The sequence below is a fragment of the Cordyceps fumosorosea genome (assembly GCF_001636725.1).
Source record: "Cordyceps fumosorosea ARSEF 2679 chromosome Unknown scaffold_4, whole genome shotgun sequence".
Taxonomy (NCBI): domain Eukaryota; kingdom Fungi; phylum Ascomycota; class Sordariomycetes; order Hypocreales; family Cordycipitaceae; genus Cordyceps; species Cordyceps fumosorosea.
The window spans coordinates 606,584-631,569 of record NW_017387304.1 but is presented as its reverse complement, the minus strand read 5'-3'; the positions used below and the strand labels follow the sequence as shown (position 1 = coordinate 631,569).

At 55.1% G+C, this 24,986-nt stretch overlaps 6 protein-coding genes across 6 annotated transcripts; 1 reads left to right on the top strand and 5 right to left on the bottom strand.

The window, feature by feature from the left end:
* Positions 1-134: 134 nt before the first annotated feature.
* ISF_02384 (mhyt) lies at positions 135-3,156 on the bottom strand (the record flags this gene model as incomplete). Its single annotated transcript, XM_018845990.1, has 5 exons — positions 135-1,997; positions 2,055-2,240; positions 2,296-2,799; positions 2,857-2,911; positions 2,993-3,156. 5 exons carry the CDS (start codon positions 3,154-3,156, stop codon positions 135-137), a joined length of 2,772 nt encoding a protein of 923 aa, XP_018706697.1.
* Positions 3,157-6,222: 3,066 nt separating this feature from the next.
* Positions 6,223-8,587, bottom strand: ISF_02383 (Anoctamin/TMEM 16; the record flags this gene model as incomplete). The annotated part of the gene is made up of 4 exons (XM_018845989.1): positions 6,223-7,377; positions 7,430-8,153; positions 8,224-8,377; positions 8,470-8,587. The coding sequence occupies 4 exons, from the start codon at positions 8,585-8,587 to the stop codon at positions 6,223-6,225; spliced, it is 2,151 nt and encodes a 716-aa protein (XP_018706696.1).
* Positions 8,588-9,732: 1,145 nt separating this feature from the next.
* Positions 9,733-11,383, bottom strand: ISF_02382 (2-methylcitrate synthase; the record flags this gene model as incomplete). Its single annotated transcript, XM_018845988.1, has 3 exons — positions 9,733-10,228; positions 10,308-11,182; positions 11,336-11,383. The coding sequence occupies 3 exons, from the start codon at positions 11,381-11,383 to the stop codon at positions 9,733-9,735; spliced, it is 1,419 nt and encodes a 472-aa protein (XP_018706695.1).
* A 3,096-nt stretch (positions 11,384-14,479) lies between these two features.
* Positions 14,480-16,093, top strand: ISF_02381 (glutamine synthetase; the record flags this gene model as incomplete). The annotated part of the gene is made up of 3 exons (XM_018845987.1): positions 14,480-14,912; positions 15,005-15,983; positions 16,063-16,093. The coding sequence occupies 3 exons, from the start codon at positions 14,480-14,482 to the stop codon at positions 16,091-16,093; spliced, it is 1,443 nt and encodes a 480-aa protein (XP_018706694.1).
* A 606-nt stretch (positions 16,094-16,699) lies between these two features.
* Positions 16,700-18,924, bottom strand: ISF_02380 (ubiquitin thiolesterase; the record flags this gene model as incomplete). Its single annotated transcript, XM_018845986.1, has 3 exons — positions 16,700-17,895; positions 17,967-18,030; positions 18,313-18,924. The coding sequence occupies 3 exons, from the start codon at positions 18,922-18,924 to the stop codon at positions 16,700-16,702; spliced, it is 1,872 nt and encodes a 623-aa protein (XP_018706693.1).
* Positions 18,925-23,184: 4,260 nt separating this feature from the next.
* Positions 23,185-24,757, bottom strand: ISF_02379 (PCI/PINT associated module; the record flags this gene model as incomplete). The annotated part of the gene is made up of 3 exons (XM_018845985.1): positions 23,185-24,381; positions 24,438-24,657; positions 24,714-24,757. The coding sequence occupies 3 exons, from the start codon at positions 24,755-24,757 to the stop codon at positions 23,185-23,187; spliced, it is 1,461 nt and encodes a 486-aa protein (XP_018706692.1).
* Positions 24,758-24,986: the final 229 nt, after the last annotated feature.

Sequence of the window (24,986 nt, the reverse complement as noted above, 5' to 3'; positions counted from 1 at the left end):
AAGCAAAACAGTAAAATTGATGTAGGTATCTCGTATCGTAAATAATGTAACAAATTAGCCCGTCCCGTATATTGATATATTTACAACAGTCGCAGAACCTGCCCACGAAAGAAAATCCATTCGGCGCAGTCGACTCAGATAATCACCTGCTTGCGCATGCACAGCGACAGCAGCTCGTCCACGTAGATGGCGCCCTGCCTCTCGCCGTTCTGCTCCGCGCGGAACGCGTCCGCCGCGTGCCGCGAGTGTGAGAAGACGTCCCGCTGCGGCGGCACGCGCGAATCCGTGATCTGCAGGTCCGCCGTGCTGTCCTGCGCGGTGCTCCGCGAGTCGCTCGACGTGATGGTGTCGGGCTGGTGGCTGTGCGAGATGGTCACGGCGACGCCGGACTTGCGCCGGCCAGAGCTATACGGCGGGAGGTTGCCGGGCAGCTCGGCGGTCTCGACGACGATCTCCTGCGAGACCATGATGCCGCCAAAGGTCTTGGTGGGCGAGGACAGCGGCGGCGGGATGTTGAGGGAGGCCATCTCCACGTCCGAGGCGCGGGGCTGCGCGGCGCCGCCGTCGTGGATGGACGAGCCGTTGGCCTCGGACTCGCTGTAGACGTCGCTGAGCGCGTTGAGGGAGGTGTTGTCCTCAAGCTTGCCGGGGGAGAGGCGCGACTGGCTCGTCGAGCGCTCGCCCGGGCCGCCGCGCATCCCGCCGCGGCCGCGACCGCGCTTGCCCGACTTGGACGCCGCCGGCGCCGACGACGAGATGGGCAGGGTGTCCCTTGTCTTTTGCTTGAAGCGCTCGAGCACGTCGCGCAGCGGGTTGCTCGGGCTGCCCTGCAGCACCGAGGACATGTCCCGGTGGACGGCGTGGGAGAAGTCGAGGTGGTGCGGCGCGTTCTCCTGCGCGAGCTGCTTGACCTTGAAGAAGCGGAGCGGGATGAAGGTGCACTTGGGGATGTGGATGACGTTGTGGATGGGCAGCACGAGCTGGAACATGATGACGGTGGCGCTGAGGGACAGCGACGCGCGATCGCGGCCGTGGTAGGGGATCTTGATCGGGTGCTGCATCAGCAGCGCGCTGTCAAAGGTGCCGTCGTCCTCAAAGGTGCTGCGCAGCTCCTTGATGCCCTCGAGCAGCGTGGCCGCGAACTTGCCGAGGTCCGAGTGCTGCGAGACGGACGAGGCGAGCCGGTCCGCGACGACGGCCATGGTCTGGTTCTGAAGGTGGTTGAGGTAGCCAATGTGGCGCTGCTCGAGCTGCTGGAGAGGCAGAGGCACGGTCGGGAGCAGGTCCCGCCCGCGGCGCCGGACCAGCACGTCGAAGCCGGTGTGGTCGACGCGGGCGCGGATGGCAAAGGCGCCGACGTGGACGCCGGGGGCCAGGGCTGTCTCGCTCTCGTCGAGAGCAGCCATCTGTCGCAGGCGCAGTCCGAGATCCGGCGTCTTAATCTGCATGCTGGATCGCATGAAGCCGACGACCTGGTCCAGCTCGGCGAAACGATATCCAGCAGATTCAAGCTGCTCGGCGACATGTCGACTAGGGACGTGCTGGACCAACACCATCAGCGAGCCGCGGCCGTACTCGAGACGAGAGACTTCGGCCTTCTCCGCCAGCGAGTCCGAGTCCGCCATCTTAGAGGTGTGCTTGCTGGTAGTTCCCAGCGCCTTGTCCTCGCCGTTGTATCCTTCCATTCCAGGACGTGTTTGGCCTGTGGCGAAGATCTCATCCCATAGAACACCAACCTCGGCGAGGTTGACTCTCAGCTTGGCGGCGAGGGACGCGGCCGCAAGACTGAATAGCTGGCAGCAGACAACATCGTAATCGGGGATGGGACTTCCGTCTTCTTGCATGAGGTTGGCGCTGCTGCTGTACCGCTGTCGAGCCAGCTGGCTGACGTGGACAGCCATGCGGCTGATGAGATTCGAGACGCTCGACCAGTTTCTGGATGCGCGGTAGGCCCAGTGGAACAGGGGATGGTTGGTGTCGAAAATTTCGTCGTTGGACTAGGGAATCCACGTTAGCATTGAAAAGCGCGGGAGTTAGTTGCGGGAATCAAGTACCCGGAGCAGGAGAGATTCAGTCACAAGTTCTGTCGGAAGCAGACCTTCCTTCGTGACGAGAATGCGGCCACGCTTGTCAAAGACTGCCGCACCAAGAACGACCTGCTGAGCTCTGTTTGCGTAGCTTCTCTTGATGATGATGGAATACACAGCGCAGGCGCCCGTGACGACGAAGGCTGCGATGGCCTAGGGGATTGCGTTAGTCTCATACTCAAACGCGCGAAGATACGAGACGATATACCAGGCAGATAACAATGATGATGGTCGTGTCTCGAGACATTCCACTACCAGTACGCTGACCAACCAAGGTGTATTGCGTGCCGACAGCGGCGCACCAATGCATGCCCGAGACGGCACCTGCGAGCACGGCAGCGCAGAGGACTCGCCTCCACCAAGCGGTTTTCCAACTAGACTCGAAGACGAAGAAGACAGCGAGGGCGGCTGTGCTGGCGCTGACTGCGATGATGGCGGCGCCGATAACATAGGCGACCGAATAAGCGCATCGGTAGTTGCTGATGGAAGCGTTTCCAAGGTAATGCATGCCGCAGATGGCTCCTCCGGACAGGACGCCGGCCAGGGAGATCTTCCACCATTGCACATGGTCATTGTTTGTGACGGCAAGAAAGGCGAGGAGCAGAACGAGGATGGGCACAAACAAGGAGGCTACTGTTAATCCGGTTGAGTAGGCGACCTGGAGATCTGACTGGCCATCAAATATGAAGAGGGCTCGGTTTCCGATGAAGTGCTAGATGATACAGGTTAATTGATAATGTAGCTTGCCTGTATAAGAACAAATACCTACCATGGACCAGATGGCAATTCCACCCATGCACATGGCTGCACCGGCCAACAAGACGCTGTTCAGAGGTCAGCGCCCATTACCAAAAGACGAAGCCAACAGAGGGCTCTCTGTCTATTTTTTTTTTTTTTTCACGTACAAGTTGTGAAGACCCTTGTGCGACGTTCTCCTTCTCATCAGCTCCAGCGTCGAGCCGGCACCAACTAGACTGACGGCATAGCTGAGACATACGAAGCCCGCATGGAAGGAATAGGGCACCGTCTTGCCCGAGTAGTCATCAAAGAGCTGGTCTACCGACGACATTTTTGCAAGTAAAATGTGAAACCCAAGACTTGCAGATGTATTGGTTTGTGTCTTGGGAAGAAGATCGAAAAGTCCAAGATGGGAAGGGGAAACAGAGTCACACCGGGGGTGCAGCTGGGCGTCCCATAGCGAGTATATACGGGAGAGCCTGAGCCCGAGCTTGGTGTCACGACGACGACAACGACGACGACTTTGCAAGCGGGTACGGAATACTGCACATGCCTCCCGGGATGTGGTGGCTGCTCAAGCCCCCTCCTCCCCCTTGCTCAGACGAACGTCCAAGCACCACCACAAGGCCAAGTCTGTTTCCCATCTGGCTTGGCCCTCGGACGCAGCAGGCTGGGGGATCGCTTCAAGCGGGATGGCAGGGGGCGTCGCTATCCACAATCACTGGGATGAGTCGAGAGCTCCAGCAGCGTCGTTCTGGCTGCTGCTAACTAGACTCACAACTAGAAAGGTGGAAAAGGTGGGAAGGCATGGCGCAATGCATGTAGTGGCTTTTACCATTGACATGACTTGACTTGGCTTTCCCACGCGGCCCAGAGACACGGCCCTGCCGTCAAGCCAAAAGCTAGCTTCGCCTACGAGGGTAGCAAAGAGAGGGAGAGGAGCCCCAATTAAAGTGCCTGAGCGGCCCGGAGCCCTCCGCCCCAGTTTTGACACCCAAAGACAAGGACGAAGGGAGAAAAGAGGCGGCGATTGTCGTTGGCCGATTGTGTTGGGCGGGCGCCACAACTGCCACCTTGCAGCTGAGCACCAAAGTCCAGTCAGTCAGTGGCTTTTCGCACAACCTCAATGTCGGGCGGCGGGTGTACTCCCGTAATAACAAGTAAATTAATAAAGAGCGGGCAGCGGCAAGGCAACCGGGATAATAATGTATCATGCATGGTGTGCCTGATAATATATCATACATACATATGGCGGTGCAGATCACATCCAACCCTCTCATATAACGCATCTTCCCGAGGCGCTGGACAGACAGACCCCTTTGGGCAGGAACTAAGTAGCGAGCCCAGCCAATTGCCAATAGCTGTCTTCACAAACAACAACTTAACAAGAGATACCAGTCAATAATGCAAGGACAGGGTTGGAGGGGGTGCAAAAAACGCCGCTTGGGCAATCCCCGAGTCACATCAGCAGCCAACCAGCAAGCTTTCCAGGACATCCTTGTCAAATAACCCACGCCGCTACTCCGAGATCATCGCTTTGTCGACGGCCGGACCTTGCGTTAGGGCCCACTGCAGAACATCAGAGCGTCCATGCTGGCACATCCTTTTCCCCCCAAAGAAGATGCCAAATGTACTACCGAATCGCCTCGCCCGGGGGACTGGTTCCATGTACTCGCCGAAAGCCTGCTGAAGAAACACAGAGTTCTGTTCCGCACAGACTGCGCTTCTCTTGTCTCTCCAGACTAGCCGAAGCGAGACAGTCCGTGTTGCGACCGCGACCGTATCAGTCAGTAACTAGTTGGAACCCCAAAGTGCCGAGGCTTTTGCTCCTTGTATCAGTTCGCCTCTATTGTTACTGTTTTATTTTCTTTATTTTTGTGTATTTATTTCGGCGTTTCTGTAATTTCTCACATTCTTGTTGCCTCCTCGGCTTTGACTAGAATGAAATTGCGTCACAACGCGAAAACAAAGGCAAAAGAAAAAAAATGACGACAAAAGAAACCAGGAATACGGCGATAAAAATTAATAGTCCCCAAAATGCAACAGACAGAAAAAGGAAACCCGACAAAGAAAGAAAAAAACTAGCGAAAGTGGCTGATGTGCATAAAAAAGTAAAAAAAGAAACCCGCTTCTTCTCACAAAAGCAATTGGACGAAGCCATCCAATCCACTGGACTGGTTCTGGACTTTGACCCTTCCTTTTTCTCTCTCCCATCTCCCGTCCTTCCTTGTCCACCTGTCAAGAAACAAGAAAGTCCCCGTTTTCTGGCAGCTGAAAGGTCCGTCCTGGGTCGGCTCATTTACGAATTTAACTTTACACGTTCGACGGCGAGCACACGCGCGTTGTCACGCACACAATAGGCCCAATCGCCCTCTTGTTCCTTTCAGCTGGGCTTGTTGTGGTTAGCTCTCCCAGCGAAGTCCGTCAGGCACAAGATAGGGATCCTTGAACTAGTAATCAGCTTGCATGTCGAGACATTTTGAGACATGCCATCGACAACTCTCGAATAGGTAGGTGTTCGTGCCTGATAGGCTGCTGGTTGATCAAATCGCCACCGGAAAGACCAGTTGGCGAAGTCCGTTATCCCATTCACATCGGCACGTGGAAGACAATGGATGCCGTGCCTGACTCCTTCTGTGGAAGGGCCGGAACCTAGACTTCGCTTTGACTTGGCATGCGCCCCCCGACGCGAGATTGACTTTTTCGTATGGCAGCATTATCCACCGAGGACGGAGCCGCTGCGCGGTCTGATCTTGGCCAGCCTCCATGACAGCCTCCGGAAAGTTCATGCTCGCGTCCCAATACCGGTTCTTCTCGAGATCTCGTCGTCTGATGATGGGCGTTGGCGGGACCAGGGTATGGCTGCATGAAAAATCTATCCCAAGTATGCACAAACGGCCATGCGTCCTCCCCACCGCAGGACACAGTGACAACAGATGGCCACCGGCTGCGCCGCCAAGTTAATCAAGCCTCGTCAGCTATCCTAGTGCCTGGCATTTGTCGGCGCCGTTGGGCCTACTGCTCTCGTAAAAGAAGTTAAAAGAAATTGCTTAAGCTGTCATGGAACTTGCCGGGTAGGCTGAGGGTCACACCCCTTCCCACTCGCCGACAGCATTCGGCAATGCTGCCAGAGAGCTGCCAGTCCATCCATGTCAAGTGTGAAACGGCGTGGCCGTATGGAACTTGCTTCCAAGAGTCGTGGCTCCCCGAAACTGCACATAAAGAAATCGATTGCAGCACGAGTGTCTAGAAAGAAAATGAGCCTTTTGTATTCGTTTGAACAAGGCAGACAAGGAACAGTAGATCCAAAGCATTAATGGTATACCCAAAAGGCATCTTTGCTCCAGCCGGTAGAGCAAGATTAGCCGTTAGAAAGACATGTACTCCTCATTCCCAATCAGCTGCTCTTTGACTTCATGCCTCGACTCTGCTCCCACTCGTTGGCCAGCGACATAAGCTTGATGCCCATCTCCGCGCTCGCGCCATCCTCGACCTGCTTCGTCCAAAACTTCTCATCGCCCGTCACAAGAACCGACTTACGGCGCTCGCGCTCCGCCACGCTGAGGTGTAGGCCGGCGCGCTTGTTGACCTCAATCTTCTCGAGGTACGCCAGCCTCCGGGCGTACCGTTCCGAGCGTTCGCGGCGAATCTGCTCGGAGCCGAACCGTTCGAATACCCAGCGCGTCACGGCGCGCAGCAGCAACAGTATGTGCTCGCTGATGAAGATAGTGACTGGCAGCATCATCCAGTTACGGTTAATGCCGTCAGAGCCGAAGATATGCACAATCGCGCCGGTTGAGATGCTGCCGATCCAGGTGAGGATGTCGAGCGAGAGAATCCAGGGCCCGACGCCGTCGGCACGCACCGGGTGCGGGCGCTGGTGTTCCATGCAAATCTTGGCAAAGTCGGACCGCAGCTCGATCCAGTTGTTGATGAGGAAGCCGAGCGGAATCAGCGGCCACACGGGCGAGAAGAGCGCCAGGTACCCAAACTGCAGCACAAGCTCAGCCATGTCGTCGTGCACGTTGTACGTGTCGAGGGATGATTGCCGCCGACAGCGAGCCAGGAGGTCGGTCTCTTCCTCGTCGTCCTCAACCATGGTGAGCAGCATCGCGTGCTTGGGATACGCTCGGCGGTACACACGGTACCACTCGGTCGCCTTGTGCTTGAGGTACGGCAGGATGTTCTCTTCGAAGAAGCTCGACAGCTGGCCCGTCAGCGTCAGCGCAATCACCTCGTTGCGGAGCTTATCCGCGTCGGCTTGAAACGAGTGCGTTGCGAAGGTGTTCTCGAGGCCCGGCAGTACGGAGAGCACGGCGCTCTTGAGGTGTGGGATGATGTCGCGCCCGAATGGGATATACACGAAAGCGGTCAAGAGGATGGGGAGGTAGTTGGTGATGATACTGAGGATGAAGAGCTTTTGTGTGTAAGAAATTTCATGTGCGTCGGCTGTGCGGTGGTTTTCAAAGGCAGTCAGTGCCTCAGCTACGCCCTCCAGGGACGAGTTGATGTAGGGAATCGCAACGGCAAGAATAATAGTTGGTAGATATTCCTACATGGTTGTTAGCTGCTGACTTCCAGCCCGGTGAGCTGCCGGTGCTTACCAGGTAGAATTGATAGGGACCGGTGTATGTTTCAGAAATGAGCACCTCAACACCAAAGACGACACAAATGATGGCGCCCAACGCAACGGTCGCGACTGCGATAAATGGGATCTGCAGAAGCTGCCTCGTAATCTGCTTCCACTTGGGAAAATAGTAAATCTCCTGCCCGTTGGCGTCGATGATGATCTGGTCGTACTTGAACTCGGGCCTGTTGATTTTCGTCTTGTGAATGCCGCGGACGTCCCAGCGGATGCTGAGGTCGACCTCCTGCAGCTTCCAGTACTCGAGGAAGACGGTGCACCAGACGCTCGTCATGACGGCGTACAGGAGCGAATACTTTGGGAACCACAGCCACGCAACAACGCCGGTCGCGGCGGGGAATGTCAGGAAGGTGAGGTAGTTCTGGATAAAGGCAAAGTAAAAGGCCACCTTGGATCCAAAAAGGTCACGGACGCTGTCAAAATCCTCGGTCGTGAGCCACAGACGGCTGCTCAGGTGGCGGAGCAGCGCCTTGTTGACGGCCTCGTTGTGGATCGGGAAGCATGACTTGACGTTCGACCACTTGCCGAGGCCGGGGTAGACGCCGGCGCCGCCGCGCTCCTTGGGCCACTGCACCAGATGGTACATGGTGAGTAGCTCTTCCGCCTCGAACCGGCCGGAGACCACCGAGTCCTTATCGCCACCGGGGTGGACCTGCGTGACCGAGTAGAGCCAGTCCTTTACTCTGCGGAGGGACAGTGGTCAGGAGCTGTGTATATAGCCAAAGGCAGTATTGTAACCTCGAATTTTCTCACCTCTCTTTGTAGACCGAGTTTCCGAGCAACTGTCGCGGGGCCTTGACAAAGACCAAAATCGAGCGGTCGTATCCGGGGCGTACTTCGGTGTGGAGGCCAGCCTCCTCGAGGTCTTGGAGGAGCTCTCGAAACTCCTTGACCGCGGCATCATAGTCTAGAAATCCAAGACGGAGTCTCGTCAGCATGTGTCTTAACGTAGTCGACCGTGGTTGTTTCTTCAAATCGGCGTGGATAGCAGTCTCGTACCAATGTCTGAAAAGTCGTAGACGATGACGTATTTGTCGTTGCACCGCAGGTTCGACTCCAGCTTCGCTGGCGCAGGGGCAGCCGAAGCGTCAACCTTGAGCAACGGGACGGACGTCATTGCTCTTGACTGCTGCTGCAATTGTCGAAATTGGATGGAGGTGTTGAATTGACTCCTGTGCTCGCTCTCCTGTCTCTGATCAAGACTCCTCCCCACGCTTTCTCCCCAAGTGGGCGGTTACAAGGAAACGAGGGGCTCCAGAAAAAAGCTCTGATGGAGTTGGCCGTCGATCCCGTGGCTCCCGAAAACCGTGCCGGCTAGTGGGACAAGTTAGTACTGTACATAGCTGTCCTTGGCCCCTGCAGACGCGTTATTTCGATGCGAGACCGTGCTATTAAAAGCACAGGGTCATCGCCATTGCTGGGCTGTTTGTTGGGTGATACATTAGCAAGGCTGGTTCATTTCGGGAACAGTCTCCGTGACGACGACCTTGAAAGCAAATCACAACCGTCTCGGATACCGCCTCCGTCCTTTCTCTCAATCAGGTTGGCATCATGTCACGGTGCCGAAACTTGGCGACGCAACATTTTTTTTCTTGGTACGTCCTGGCACCAGCGCATACCTTGATGCAGCACGCAAGTTGATTCGCCGCAAACGAGACGCCCTACCGCTCTTGTGTCAAGGGCTGGAGCCGCTCCACAAACAGGCTGGGACACGAGCCGTTTTCCTCGGCTTGGCGGGTGAATTTTATGCATCAGTTGGGAAGAAGCCACGCGTTGTGAGGAGTCAGCGGCCAACCCATGCTCTGCTGCACGAGCGCTTGCACAGGGCACAGGGGAGAAAGCTGGACGTGGAAATTGTGGCACAGAGACTTGGCGGTCAAAGGATATACCGTGCCTTGCTTCCAAGTTTATACGAACATAGCGGCAATACGTTTTATTTTGGAAGTGATTACGAATCCTACAACTGCCGCGCGAACAACGACGGCGTCCCTCTTTTCAGTGAGTGGTAGGGCGCTCTAGCCCCCGCGAAACGTAGGCAGTCGGCCGATTCCGGCGGATCTGACCACCCGGTCAAGGCACAAACAACTAATAAGACAGGCTGATGAGTTATATGTGGAACATTTTCTTTGTTTTATGATTAATCAGTAACTGCCCAATTTCTATTCTTGCGCGGAATAATAACAAAATCATTGTCACAAACCCATTCGCGGACAACTTCTGCCGATGCCATTCCTCTATCAAACAGTCATACAACCCATTCGCTTAGTTGCCCTCAACCTGCTTGAGAAGGCCAGCCAGGTTGATGCTCTTGGGACGCTCGATTGGCAGGCCCAGGGCGCGATCCCAGATGAGCTGGGCCAGGGGACCCAGGCCGCGCGAGACGCCAAAGGTGGCGGTGTAGTACAAGGTCTCGTGGAAGCCGTAGTGGTGGAAGAGGACGCCGGAGCTGCTGTCGACGTTGGGGTACGGGTTCTTGGTCTTGCCGTGCTTCTTGAGGACCTCGGGGGCGATGCGGCTGTTCTTCTCGACGAGCTGGAAGACGGGGTCCTGAGCAATCTCGGGGCGGGCAGCGGCATAGTCCATGAGCGCTTCGAAGCGGGGATCGGGCTTGCGGAGGACGGCATGGCCGTAGCCGGGCACGACGCGGCCAGAGTTGAGTGTGGCCCAGAGGTAGTCCTCGACGTCCTTTTCGGTGTGCGAGGCGGGGATGTTGTCCTTCATCTGGAGGATCCAGCGCAGGACCTCCTGGGCGGCGAGGCTATGGAGACAGGTTAGTTTACGATGATTCACGTGTCTCGCTGATTCGATTCGCAGTTTCCGAGACTATCGAAACTTACCCGTGAAGAGGACCGGCGAGACCCTGCAGACCGGCACTGTAGGAGAGGAAAGGATCGCTAAGCGCGCTGCCGACGAGGTGGGTGGCGTGGGCCGAGACGTTGCCGCCCTCGTGGTCGCCGTGCAGGGCGAGGTAGAGACGGAGCAGGTCCTGGAAGTTCTCGTTCTCCTTACCTCCTTTGCCGAGGAGGGCAGCATAGTTGTACGACCAATCCTGGTTGAGGTCGACCTCGGCGGGCAGGGCACCGCCGCCCTTGTAGGCATTCTGGTAGATCTTGGCGGCAATGGTGGGCAGCTTGGCAAGGAGGGAGATGCTGTCGTCAAAGGTGGGCTCCCAGTAGTCAGCCTTGTTGAGGCCCTTCTCATAGGCCTTGGCGAACTTGGACTCGTAGTTGAGCGCAGAGACAGCCATGGCAAACTGGGTCATGGGGTGCAGGTCGCGAGGAAACTCGTCGAGCATCTTGGAGATGAAGGCGGGGATGGCGGCCTTCTCGGCGAGCTCACGGGAGAAAGCGCGGATCTGGCCGACCGAGGGGACCTTTCCGGTGAGGAGAAGCCAGAACATAGCCTCGGGGAGCATCTCGGTGCCGGACGTGCCCTTGGGCAGCTCGCGCTGGCAGTCCTTGATGGTGCGGCCATGGAAGCGGATGCCCTCGTTGGCGTCCAGGACGGAGCCCTCCCAGACCATAGCCTTGAGGCCGCGCATGCCGCCAAGCGTGTTCTCGACCTTGACCTCGCCAATGACCTTGTCGCCGTGGGCGCGGACCTTTTTGAGCAGCTCGCGCTTCTCGGGGATAACCTCCTTGAGGGTGGCCTTGAGGTCGGGCTCGGAGGTGGCATAGGAGCGGGCGCCACCAACGGCAGCGCGGGCCAGGGGCTAGACGGGGGGGCGGAAGCATCAGCAAAGAACAAACGGTTGAGTATCGACTGATGTGGTTGTGCCGGGCACAGAGGCATCGCGGATGCCGCGGCTTGTTGTTTGTCGGGGTTGCGGATCGCTGTCGCGATCGTGTCGCGGGGTTGTACATACCTTAAACGAGCCAATGGCCCTAGTAGAGGCTCTCAGATTCATTGCCATGATGTGCCGATATATGTTTGGTGGTTGAAAAGACGAGAGGTGGTGCAGTTATCTATCTCGATCTCTGGAGGGAGATTCAACGTGGGGTTAAATTGGTGGTCGGTGCGAAGCGGCGGGCGAGACAAGGCGAGGACAGTGACAGCAGTGTGGGTGGTGGGACAACTCACAGAGGAGAGAGGCGTGGTACTGTGCAGGGTCGGCGGCACACACACACTCGAGGACGGTAAAGGTATGTAAGGGGAAAAGAGGTGAAGATGTGCTCAGACACAGAATGCGAGACTTTTTTTTACTGTTTTCGCCCTCCCGTTGCTGCGGAATGCCAGTGACCGCCGTAAGCTCCCCCCGGCCGAACCACAAGCTGGGGTCGGCTCGGCGACACGGATTTTGCTGGGGCAGAAGCTTTAGCCAGAAACAGCCGAGGGAAGCCGGCTGAGCGGCGCCAGCCATTGGCCAATAGCACAGCACCGTTGTGACCGAACAGCTTGCGCCAGATTCATTTGCTCGGCTTAGTTTTTTAGTAGTTTTTTTTTTTTTTGGCTTGGTTCAGAAAGCCGGTGGTTTTTTTGGCAGTGGCCTTTGACAATCACTTGAGTGACTTCATCGCCAAGATGGCGTAGGGATAGGACGCTCCCTGGGATCACAGAATACGAAAGTAAGCTCAACTCCACGTTTGAAGCTGACACCCGAAAGCTGACCTTGACATGTGCTGCATTGCCAATCCACTCACCTTGGCTGGCAGAACTGGTCCAACGGCAGCCAATTCAAACCGACTGCCGTTTGGTTATAGCCGAGTCAGGCCAGCAGCCAATCCGCCAGCGAGCCCCAGTCTTTACCGGATCCAGCCTGTAGCAAACTCCCACAACCCATCTACTGATGGTCATAGGTGCGCAGGTGGTATAGGTGGGAGAGGAAAATCAAAGGCAAGAAAAAGAATGCGGTAGCCCAGGCCTCCACCTAGGCAAAAAAAAACATTTTGAGAGCTTTAGCTGCGATCAAAACCCAGGCCACTGGGTCTTATAGTTAGCTCTGAGACGAGCGCAGCAAAGGAAACAAGAATGGCGTGCCCTGCGATGTCACGCCGCGGGCAATCGGCACTCGTGACTGGCTTGGCGTTGAATGACTTGGCCCTTGATAATTTCCGTGACAAACACGTTTTTCCCTGTGTATTTCTGCGTAGATGCCGGGTTCCGATCCGAGTCCGGTGCGGTACTCTGGGCATTCCGTGAGGGCTGCCTTACCCTGGAGTGGTGACCGTCATTGTACGTGGGGGTGATCTGTTCGGGAATGAGGCGGATATAGGGTCGAATGGAAAGCAAGATGGCAGATAAGACGAGGGGAAGACTCTAAATAGAGGCGCGAGAGACGTGATGGAATATTGGGTTGGGAATGAAGTTGATTGCTGGAGTCCTCATACTAGGTATCCCGTCCGTGCTACCCAAAGTGTCCTACCACTTGCTGTTGAATGCGAGTCTGTCAGGTAGAGAGATTCCGGGCCGGAACAAGGAGATTGCTCATCTTATGCGAAGAATTGCGTGAGAATCGAGGTCAAGGTTCTTATGTGTGTACCTTGTTCATCTACTTATTCATGCAGGCCAAGAAGTCTTTTACTAGTTACTTCAAAGTTACCTGCATCCAGCGCCGAGGACGTCTCGGCAGGGTACCCCAGCCAAGGAGCGGTGCGCGCCGCCAGCAGAGGAAGCGCGGCTCGCACTGGAGCGCGGCAACAGAAATGTGCATGTGCTGCACAGGTTGGCGCAGATATTACCAGGGCTATATTTACAAAGCCATCTAGGAAATATGATTTTGACGGATGTAAACCGGTTCCTTATCGGGTGCGTAACTACTACTGGCAATATTGCCCGTGAACTGCGGGACTGCGGCGGCCATGACGGCTGGGGCCTTGAGCGCGCACAGTTTGGTACTACAGGCGGGCCTCGAACAGCGCGGTCCCCTCCCCCACCATGCTGATAGGCAGGCACTGTACGGATACCGACCAGTTGGTGATACTGTCGGTATATAACTGCCAGGTAGGTCTGTACGGAGCTCTACTCCTCTCCGCATTGACATCGCCAAATAGAGTATCTACAGGGACGGAGCCATGCAAAAGATGTATATAATTTATAGGTACTATACTAATTCATTACCCCTCGACCTAAAGCCTGTCATACCTCTGCACATTTACCTGTTTGCTGTCGCCCTGATAACAGGTACTGGGGAAAGTGGACCACGGCATCTCCAACAAACACCAGGGCTCCACCTGGCGGACCGCACTTGCAGCAACCTGCAGGGACTTGCAGTCGAAACGTACATTGATATTTGGCTTGCCATAGGACTGTGTTCTACGAATACATACTGATACTCTGTGCAGAATAGAGATTCGCGTTTATTAGCCAAGGCACCTTGTTCGTCAAAAGTATCGGCGGCAACGACTCGTCAACAGACCCCATGGACACCTGCTTAATCTGTCCAGCGGTAATACCAGTACCTAATTGTGTAATTCGTACCTACTAACCGCACGTTAGTACGTGCCCATGTATGTTGTACATACATAGGTACCCTCGGTATTCATGGCGTATCTTCCAGCCTTGGTGCCTCGACCGTTTACCGCGCACGCCACGAAGAGCTACTACTCGCCAATCTATTCTTCTTCTACCCTTCTGTTTTAAAGGGAAGGCGCAAAATGACCTTGTATCCGGTCCCGCCTTTAAAATGCGCTTCCCACGCCCCCATTACCGCCGTGTCTTGCTGTGACACAAATTATGCCACTTGAGCTACCAACAGTTTAGTGTAACCTTGCATCCAGCCCACAGGCTTCCCCGCCTTCTCCAAAATCTCAGCTTCCCTGCCAACAACTTGTTACCTTTCCAGACAGCTTAGCTGGGTCCTGGTCCGACTTCGCCTGCTACCACTACCTTATTTCTCAACTCTCTCACCCCCTTCTCTACTCCTTCTTTCCATATCATTTAAGTCACCGGGTTTCTTTTCTTCTTCGCTCATCCCCTACATCGACACAATTCTCTTCTCCCCCTTGCCAAAGTCTGTCGCGCTCTCGCATCAACTACCACCCCACCACCGCCGCTGACCTGCCACCAAACCATGACGACACCGAGCCCCAAGGCCATTACGGCCCAAGATCTGCCGCAGCTGCTCGAAAATGACAACCGCGTCAAGCTTGCCGGCCTCGATGTTGACGGAATCCTCCGCGGAAAGGTTATCTCCAAGAAAAAGTTCCTTTCCGTCGCTGAGGCCGGCTTCGGCTTCTGCTCCGTCATCTTTGGATGGGACATGCACGACAAGACCTACATGCGCGAACTCAAAATATCGAACGCCGAAAATGGCTACCGCGATATACTTGCAATCCCCGATTTGACTACGTTTCGGAGGATCCCCTGGGAAAACAACATTCCCTTCTTCCTCGTCAGCTTTGTTGACCCCGAAACTAAAAAGCCCATATGCGCGTGCCCACGTGGCCTGCTGCGGTCTCAGCTCGAACGGCTACGTAGCAAAGGCTACGGCGCAATGGCTGGAGGTATGCTACGCACCGCCCTTCCCTCCAGATAATGATGTTCCCGATGCTCTCAAATCATGTAAAACACTTCGCCTGACCACATGCTGCTGCAGCTGAGTACGAGTTCTACACCTTCAAAACGCCCGATGACTCCAAGTCCCCCGCCTCCTTCTTGCAACAACATCCTCACGACCAATTGCCTTCCCTCACGGAGGGCATGTTTGGCTACTCTTTGAACCGTCCCGTCCACAACAAGGACTACTACTATGAAGTCTTTGATAGCTGTGTCGACTTTGCCTGCAATATCGAGGGCTGGCACACAGAATCGGGCCCAGGCGTCTTTGAAGCCGCCCTCGAATTCGACGAAGCCGCTGAGATGGCTGACCGTGCCAGTCTCTTTAAATACGTCGTGAAAAGTGTCGGAACCCAACATGGTATTATCCCCTGCTTCATGGCCAAGCCTAAGCATGGGCTGCCTGGAAACAGTGGCCACGTACACATCTCTCTTGTGGACAAGGACGGCAAGAATTTACTTGCCCGCGAAACCCCTGACGAGAGCGCTCAGTGGAAGGACATTGCTCATCTTTCGGATCTCGGGCGACACTTCCTTGCTGGCATCCTTGTCGGCCTGCCCGACATAATGCCTCTCTTCGCGCCTACCATCAATTCGTACAAACGCCTGGTGGAGAACTTCTGGGCGCCTGTCACCGTCTCTTGGGGACTTGAGCACCGAGCCGCCTCCGTTCGTTTGCTGTCACCCCCCACGTCGAAGCCGTCTGCTACACGCTTCGAGGTTCGCGTTCCCGGCGCTGACACGAACCCGCACTTCGTCATGGCCGCCATACTTGGCTGCGGCTGGCGCGGAATTGAGAAGAAGCTCGAGATACCCTGCCCACCGCTTGCTCTAGGCCAGGACGTCGGCGGTGACGCCGATATGGGCGAGCGCCTAGCCAAAAGCCTCAAAGAAGCCACGGAGCGCTTCATGCGCAAAGACAGCATCGCGCGCGAGGTCTTTGGCGACGACTTTGTCGATCATTTTGGTGGCACCCGCGAGAATGAAATTCGCTTATTCGATGAGGCTGTAACGGACTGGTACGTCATCCTGCGAATACCACTTGATCAGGCAACACTGGCTGTATCAAATTGAACTACAATTGCTAACTTTCCACAGGGAAATGAAGCGTTACATTGAGACGGTTTAATAAGAGATGATTTTGATGAAATGGGGTGGCATTTTTTGATTTCGCCGTACATTAAGCTATCCTTCCCACCATCTATTTTGATTTGGTCTACGAAGTAAATATATATATGTTGATGCACTTTCGAGAGTAGCTCTGCTGTGTTGATGCGCATGTCTTACTGTTCTTTTTTTTTCTTGTATTTTTTGGACATTTCTCAGCATACTTACCCTGGCATCGCCATGTGTATCGCCATGCGAATCAACTGCACTCGACTGTATGAGGTTTTAAGTGGCGTGAAACGAGGACGTGAAAGAAAGACGCAGAAAAGAATATAGAAATTTTGCCAGTCTATTGTGGAATCGAAACATTCGAGCTTGCTCATGTGTATTACGAAAAAAAAAATCTCGTCCCGCCAAGTAGCTCTGGAGCTGCGATATGCATGCAACCCTTGTTTCAGCGCCGCCGCCGCCTTATCTGCGCGTGCAATCACAGACGCCACAAGAAAAAGTAAAAAAAAACGAAAACGCCCATGTCTTGCCAAGCCTGCTGGAATTGACCACGGCACTGCATATGCTAAAAAAAAGTTCCGAGACATTCTTTCTTTGCTTTTTCCTTTGCTCTCGCATTTCACGTTTCCTTGGCGGCGCTGCCACCCCCCTTCTTCTTGCGCGAACTCGAACCACTTGCTCGGTCGTCGGCGCCGCTGTCATCCCCTGGACGCCACTGTTCGGGGTGAAACTCGGGGTTGCCAAAATGCGCCCTATTCCATATACTGTTTTTGAAGGTGTTCGTGACGACGTTGAACGGGAGAAGGCCGAGATGCGCCGCCCGGTTGGTGTCCACCTCATAGTTCAATTGCATCTTGGTAAAGCGAATGTTGCATTCCGAATTGGGCGCCGGGCTGGCGGTATGTGACGGGGGCGGCGGAGGCCTCGGGCCGGGCGACTCGGTGGTGGGATGCGGCCGGCCTTGCACAATGCTGCGTTGTGTGGGAAGCGGCGGCATCCACCCTCCGTCTAGTGTAAATGCATCGCACGACGACGGCAGCGACGCATGCGTGTCGGTTGGCGAGGAGAGTGTCGACATGCCTGGTGGTGCGGCTGAAGGTAGCGACGTCAAGAGACCACCAAATTCAGTCGTCGCGAAGGCCCCGAGACTGCTGTGCGTGCTGTTGATAGGGGTATGGGAGTAAAAGCTGGTGGCTCGGTTGACTTGCATCGAGATGGGACCAGGCTGCCGGCGATACAGGATGTCGTAGTGGTCCGGTCGGTAAAGTAAATGGATCATGGGACCGAGGGCGGCCGGGTTCCTGCCGTTGGCCTCCTCGGGGAAGCGGTAGGTGTTGACCGCGGCGCCAGGGCTGCGGTCAAGGTAGGCAATCTCAAGGACGAATTCGAGGGGCTTGAGGAGGCAGTTGCAAAGAGCGGTGATACCAAGCTGGTCAATCTCACGATCGGGGAGCTCGATGGTCTGAGCGCAGTAGGAGCGAATTCCCTGGCCGTCAGGCACGAAGGGGTCGTACTGGTCCGGGTGGCTCTTGAGGTGCGTGGCGGCGAGGAGGCGGAGGTAGTAGATGAGGGCGCTGCTGGTGCCAGTGTCGGTCCAGCGCGTGTGGACGAGTGAATGCGCCGCAGCCGCGTCCGTGACACAGTTGGCAAGCTCGCGTAGTAGCCCAATGGCTTCGTCGGCCCAGTCCTCGTAAAAGTCGTACCCACCGACTGTGCCGAGGAAGTGGTTCATGCTCATCAGGCGGGCCGCTTCGCCCTCGACCTGATCGGGGTCACCGGTCTCGACGAGCTTTTCAAAGTAGGAGAAGCCGATTGCTACGAGGAGCGGCGAATGTTAGTATGCAAAGCAAAATTCGTGAGGGGAGAGAATGAGATAATTGACTGACCTCTCCATCCGCAGTTGCCATCGCCCTTGACGGGGCGGTATGAAACGTAGGTTTGAGGTAAGGCCTGTGTTCTTGCAAGTTAGAAATAAAAGATAGAAGAGAGGGGGTCAGAAAGAAGGATGGTCGGAGATGGGGGCTCTTCGCTGGTTGAAGGTTGGGGTAGTGACGTTACGTGCCATTGTCTTTTCGACGTATATTGAATCTGCCTTGGCGTACTCATCTACAATGGCAGCAATAGGTGTTCTATCGCCGATGACGGGACCCTGTGAGATTGGCGGTTAGCAATGCTTGCGGCAGGAGAAGGGGGAGAGGGACGGAGATGGAGGCTCTCGCGAAGCCAGCTTACATCAAGGGTTGGTTGATAGCCCATGGCAGCGTCTTGCTGTGCGGCCATGCTGTGCTCGTCAGGGCTCGCCATGGTGAGCGGGCGGCCGGAGAAGCGGTCGGCGGGATGGCTGTGGAGGTGTGGAGGATGGAGCTGGTGTTGGGAGTGAGGACGCGGATGAGGCTGGAGAGGAAGATGACGATGGTGGTGCTGGTGCTGGTAGTCGAGTTGCGGGTGAGCCGCTAGCAACGTCGTGGGCAGCGGTGGTGCAACTGGGGGGAAGTTTTGGCGGTCTTGCCCGTGGCGGATCTGATTGTGGCGGTCGTGGCTGTGACGGTCTTCGCTACCTCCTTGGCCGTCACCCCCTCCAAGCGCTATCGGCACTGGCAGGTCCGGCCCTGAAACTGGCACTGGCAGCATCGCTGCTGCTGGCACCGGCTCTGGGAGCCCTCCCTGCATGCTAGGCTGGACCGAAGCCGTGACCCGGCCATGGTTCAACGCCGAATACCCAGACACGGATGAGTAATGTCTGTATTCGCCTGCATCGCCGTCGAGGAAGTAGAATTGGCTAGACATTTGTTCCCTGGAGTCGCTGAACGGATCCTCTTGTGGCGGCGGCCGTTGATGACCCATGGTAGGGATTTGGCTGCGTCGCCCGACGCGAAGGACCCTTGATTTGATGGCTGTGGATGTTTTCCAACAAGTGTAAAGAAATTCTGAGCAGGATGACGACTTTGTGGCGATCTGAGGATCTTCTCCGAACTACGCGAGGCACGCTGTAGCAGTCTGCCAAAAGATCGTGTTGCCGCAGGAAACAGCTCGCGATCTTGGCACTGACGGATTTTGGCCTTCAAAGGAAACGCAGGTAAGGCAGTGAGCAGAAGAGTGTCTGTACTACAAACTCCCTTTTTCCAACAACTTTTTTGTGATGTCCCTGCCCACCCTGGTATGCCCCCTCGCCAGCCTGCCTTCGGATAACAACACCACCACCTAACGCTGCCTTGTCGTCAGCGAGCGGGCCGACCCAGGCAACCCAGGCTTGTTTATTAACTAGCGGACGATCGCTGGCGAATCTGCGCGTGGCCGGGGCAAGTTTATTTGGCTAGCGTCCACTGCCAAGGCTGCGGCTGCCGCTTTTGCCGATGGACTTGTTCTGTCTGCTTGACTGCTTGTTGACAATGTTGGGTCGCGGCGTTGCGGTCCTTTGTCAAGCGGCAGGTGAAGCTACCGGATGGGTTGCCGGTGATGCGATCCAATCAGGGAAGGGTGGTATTACTATCGAGGACGAGATCGTCTTGTTTTGGCGTTTCGAGTTGACACGCCTTGCTTCCGTTGTCTGAGTCGTCCGTCACTGGCTAGACGGTGTACCAGAATAACTACTGTATCTGTCGTGGAGAATTAGCTTGCATACTCATACAATGACAGGCGCCATAAGACTTCTCAGGTAGTCTTCCGATGTTGTGAAAAAAGTACCAAACTTGCATTTGAGACACGAAGAAGGTTAAAGCTATCTTAAGCTCGACAAGGCCGGCAATCGCAAATGGGGAAGACAAATGACAATATGTAAAATGGTACGTTGACATGTTCCTAGATTTGCAAAACCAAAGTGCAAGGCACAAGCACAGATATATAGATGTGCTGTAGAGTCGTTGAAACGCCAACATGTGAACGTGATGCAAACAAAACCCTAGAGTATGTTCCAACTACGCCTCCAGCGAGACACGCCATCTTTCTACTAACACACCGATGCACAAACTGAAAAGTATACACCAAGGTTTTGCAACATCACTGGCCAGCGGCCGTCCGACCTTCCTTCCCGGTATCAGACATGCGTTATTGATGTCGGCATAAGCAGTCCTCCTCCACTGCCTCCCTCCACAAAGTCACCTGCGCAAGCCTCACAACCTAATAAGCGGGCAAGCCGCCGAAGATCAACAAACGACACAAATTCCACCTTGCGCCGTGTTCACTCTTCCTATTTTTGAGGAGGGTTCTTATTTCCCCTGCATCTTTCGTCCATCCCGAGGCAGCCCCAGCCACCCTCAACTTCTGGCTTTCTACAACGAGGCTGATCCACGAACTGGTGCGACAAACGAAGGAAAAGAAAACAAGTCCATCCATACCCCCTCCGCTGGAGATCAGGCCACAGCCTTGCGCTGCACTACATCACGGCATGTCTAACAACGAGGCTTGGATACGGCGCACAGCAGTCACATTGCATTCGCTCCTCACAAGTGCCGCTTCTTCTTGTACGCAGGGGCAAGAGGAGGGGGATCAAGAGGAACACTCCTCCAGCCGTGCAATGCCCGGCGGCCAAGGCACGATTACTTCAATCAGGACGTAGTTGCGACGCAGAATCAATCGACCCAAGCCAGAACCAGAAATACTGCGACCAAGGAGGGCCCGTAAGAGCAAGTTTGGCTTGTACACTGGGGGCGAGATGCCGATCCATGGCTGCCGACCGGCGTGGGGGGGGGGGGGCGATTTTACGAAGTGTGAGAGGCGACTGTGAGGCTTGGCTGCGCGCCTCGTTGTCTGTCAGCCCTAGAATCTGCTCTCTAGGAGTGTCACGGCCTTGGCTGCCTGGTCGCCTGGCCACCGCTCCGAAGCCCAGCAAGCTCCCTCCTCCTTCCATCTCTTGTCAGTGCAGCAGTAAACAAACAGGGACCCTGGCTGCTCTAGATCGTGTTGCTTCCGGCAGGCGCGTACAGGGGTTCCGAGAATATGGTTCTGTGGTTTCCTCTACCCGTCAAGCATCCGCCACGACGCCACCCGCTGCTACGCAGGTAAACCCTCAATTCTGGGCGGCATCTCCGGCAACTACATCTCTCACTTTTCTTATCGCTACGAGAGAGCCCTATGGAGGGGCGTAGACAGTGAAAAGATCGATTCTTAGGCCACAAACCACTTACTATCCACTGCTGACCGGGCTTCCTTCCCTCTCGACATACGGATACAAGAAACGATGCCCAGCATCAACCAGCCTTGCCAACCCGGGCCTTTTTGCTGCAGGATGCAGGGAGGGGCTTACCGCACCACAGTCGGTCGAATAAAGTTGCGCCCCCTGGCCTTTTGCAGACACCCGGTGGATGGACATCCAAGGCCGTCTCGTTGACATGGTTGGCTCGCTTTGTCTCCGAAGGAATGCCAAGGACGCCCTCATTAATTCGTCATCGCCTAGGCGGCATGCTCGCAGCATTTTCATATCAAAGTCGAAAAGCAAGCCACATACACAACCTTTGCACCGCGCATGCCGAGAGAAACCCACCCGTCGTGATGCCTGCTTTGCTCGCACCATGTGATGTGCGACTCGATCGACTCCAGCCCTCGCACCATCCCAGACAGGCAAACAATACGAAAAGAGACCCTCGTACCTCTTCCAAAGCCTGAGAAAAAACATTTCTGAAAATGCCACTGACGAAGATGCGAAGGAGCAAATGCTCGTCCAGAGGGGTGCAGGGACGTACTCGGTGCGCGCAAAGAACGCCCAGTGAGAAAAAGAGACTGTTTCTCATGATTGTGGCTCTGTAGTCACAACTTGCCGCGGCTGAATCATTGTCAAAGGCAGCCACCCAGCACATGTCCATTACCATGCCGCCCCCACGGCTAAATGTTTTCTTTTTTATGAGAGACATGTTCGTACCCACACCTGCGATCAAGAGCTTGGAATGAGTCGCACAATGCGCAAGTCGTCCTTTGCGCGGCACCGCATCGCATCGTCGTTCCATCCAACCTCAGCTGCACCACTGCACCAGCGTACAACTCCGCGCAGCCACCCGCGTATACTCGGCAGCGGGAAAATGAGGAGAGGGTTGAATGCGGTGTATCATGAAGACGCAAGGGAAGGTAAGCAATACGCCTGGTAGCCATTTTGAGGCGGCCGGCCTTGTCTCGTGGCTCTTCTATATCGCTTCGCCTGGACATACAACAATATACACAGGCATGCTGCTTGCGGGTTCTGGCATTATGTTTGCAGAATATGTATGGTGGTTTGCTGCCTTCAACAAGGCTGTGCCCACATTCTTCATCACCGTATTACTCGGTTACGATGACCTGGTGGCTCTGGGTCTCACACAGTTCGTGATACCACGCTGGTCGCCGTCTTGTGGCGAACCCAACGCTCGCGGTGCGTCCGTTCAGCACATGAAGCTCTGCAGCTCACTTGGGCACAGCTCTGGGTAAGAATAGGAGCCTAAGAAGAGCTGCCAGCTCAACCCTGTTGTTGATTCATCCGATGCGGCTTACCGTGGCTCCATGGGCTCGCAACACCTGCCAGACAGCCGCGGCTGACGGCAGGGAGGGGTGCAGCAGCAACACGTCCGAGGGGTCATGTTTTTCTCTCAGCTCCCTGCTTTGCACATGGGCGGCGTTGTATTCGTATGCGGTCCGTTGAGTACATGGTGTATCCTAGCTCTGCAAACATTTGCTGGACGACACTAGGCAGTTGCACAAGCACCTTGGTAGCCAGAGACTGACGTGTGAGATGAGGCATAACAAATGGTGTAGGGTGAAAAAGGTTGAAAAATGCAACCACTGTCACTCCTCAGTTCTGCAATGTACCGCGCAGAGGCACGCAAGCCATCCTTTCGTGTGTCAAACAAAGTCAACTAGAGTACCACTGTTTCTAGTCTAGACTGTGTACAACTGGTCTTCGTAATACGCTTGATGTGCAGGACCTAGATTTGTGCATCTCTGTAGTATGCAAGCCACCTGCATGAAATACCACGGCTGGCATCTCCTTGCGAAATAGCCGGTCATCTCCAACATTGAAAAAAATGCACCCAAACTCCCATTATCCCTCATGATGACGGAGATGTCGCAAACAGAGCGAGAAAGGAAAGGAAAGAGAAACAATCAAGCCCGCTGATCAAAAGCCTCGCATGAACCGGGCCCTTAGCCCCATACATGGGAGCCCGGCTTGGTCCTCCGACTGTGGGACTTGCCCATCCTTCCCGTCCCTTCGACATCGAAGCCGGGCCCATCGGCACCGATGTTCTGATCGCTGTTTCGGAAACCGTCGCCGTCTTGGAACACGGTGGCGAACAAGTCAGCTACAGAGTTAGTAAGCTTGCTCATCGCCCTGATGCGTTCCGCGTCGGCAGTGGACGTGATCTCGAGGATGCCGTCGCGCTGGTCAATGCGGCCGTCGACCTTGCCGTCCACAATGAGGAAGCCGAGGATGTCCTGGACCTCGTCCTGCGAGACCTTGAGCTGCTGGGCGATCCAGTCCAGCTTCATCCTCGTGTACGGCGCGATGAGCTTCACTATGCCCTTGGTGCGCATGTTGCGGGTGACTTCGTCAATGTTCTCGGCGATGAACGGGTCGGCGAGGATGTCTTGGTTGCTTTGCAGCACCTTTTCGTAGCCGCGCACGTCGTCTCGCTGGTACGCGTTCACGAGCTCGGTCATGGCCGAGATGCGAGGATCTGATTGGTACGGTTTGGTCTCTTGCGAGTCAAACGGGTTGATATCAGACTTCATCAGCATCGTCGTGAGAAGCAGGTACTTGAGGACCTGTATGCGTTGAAGCGAGCCCGCTTCGTCGTAGTTGCGGAACGATTCGAAAAAGTCGCCCTGTGCTTCCTTCCAGTTCTCCTCACTCATGTGCATTTTGCCACCACACTCTCGGATGATTCCCATAATTCTAGGGTGCGGCACAGCGGATTTGACCTTTAATGCGCGCTGGTACAGTGCCTTGAGCTGCTTGTTGTTCTTCGTCTCGGAAAGCATCTGAATCTCGAGGGCGTAAATCTCGAGCGAGTATGTTCCTTTGCTCGGATCGTCTGTCCCGTCCTCTTTTTGGCAAGCTTTATGCAAATCCCGAAGCTTCTTAGCGACGGTAGCGTATTCTTTGCGATCAAGTAGTAACTTGACAAGCTTGATATTAGTCTTGAGCCAAAGCCGTTCGTTATTCGTACTTTGGAAGCTCTGGAGCGTCAGCGAGTAGAACTTCTCCATACTCTGGACGGCATCATTCCCGTCAGCACCCTTTTCGATATAGTCTAGCATGTTGTTGATGGATTTTTCTGAATAGTTTCGCGTGACGGCGGACTTGACGTAGGTAAGGAGTTCTTCGAAATGGTTGGCGGCCTGTGGGCGTCTTCGATTAGCCGCGCAAATGAAAGCATCGCGCCCGATAAACAAACCTCATTGTATCTGCCCAGCTTGAATTCTAGCTTGATAGCTTGCTTCAAGCCTTTGAATCCCAACTCGCCTTTCTCCGGCTCCAGTTGGGGGATTCCAAGAAACTCGTCCACCGCCTCCTCCGGGTTGTTAAGCTTCAGTTGCTTCGCATTATAGTATTTGTTCTCGATATCGACATCGCCGGAGTCCTCGTCCTCGTCCTCTTCGTACTCGAAATCGTACCTGCGACGTCCCAGTTAATATCAATCCGTCGAGGCGTGGTGTTTGCCAGAGCTCACTGCTCCTCATCCGACTCCTGCATGAAATCTTCGTCGTCAGACATGTTGTGTATACTCAAATGAGGTATATGAAGGCTTAACAGGATCCAATAGGGAAAGGAAAACGTGAAATCTGAAGAATGTTGAACGCGCGATGGCGATGCAGATGATGGAGATGACCATCAAGTTGCGGAGCTACCTTCTCTCTACCTAGGTACCTACCTTAGTAGCGGGGTTAGCTGCCTGTGTCACCTTATCGATAGCTCTTCGATCTTCCCAACAAGCATTTGATCT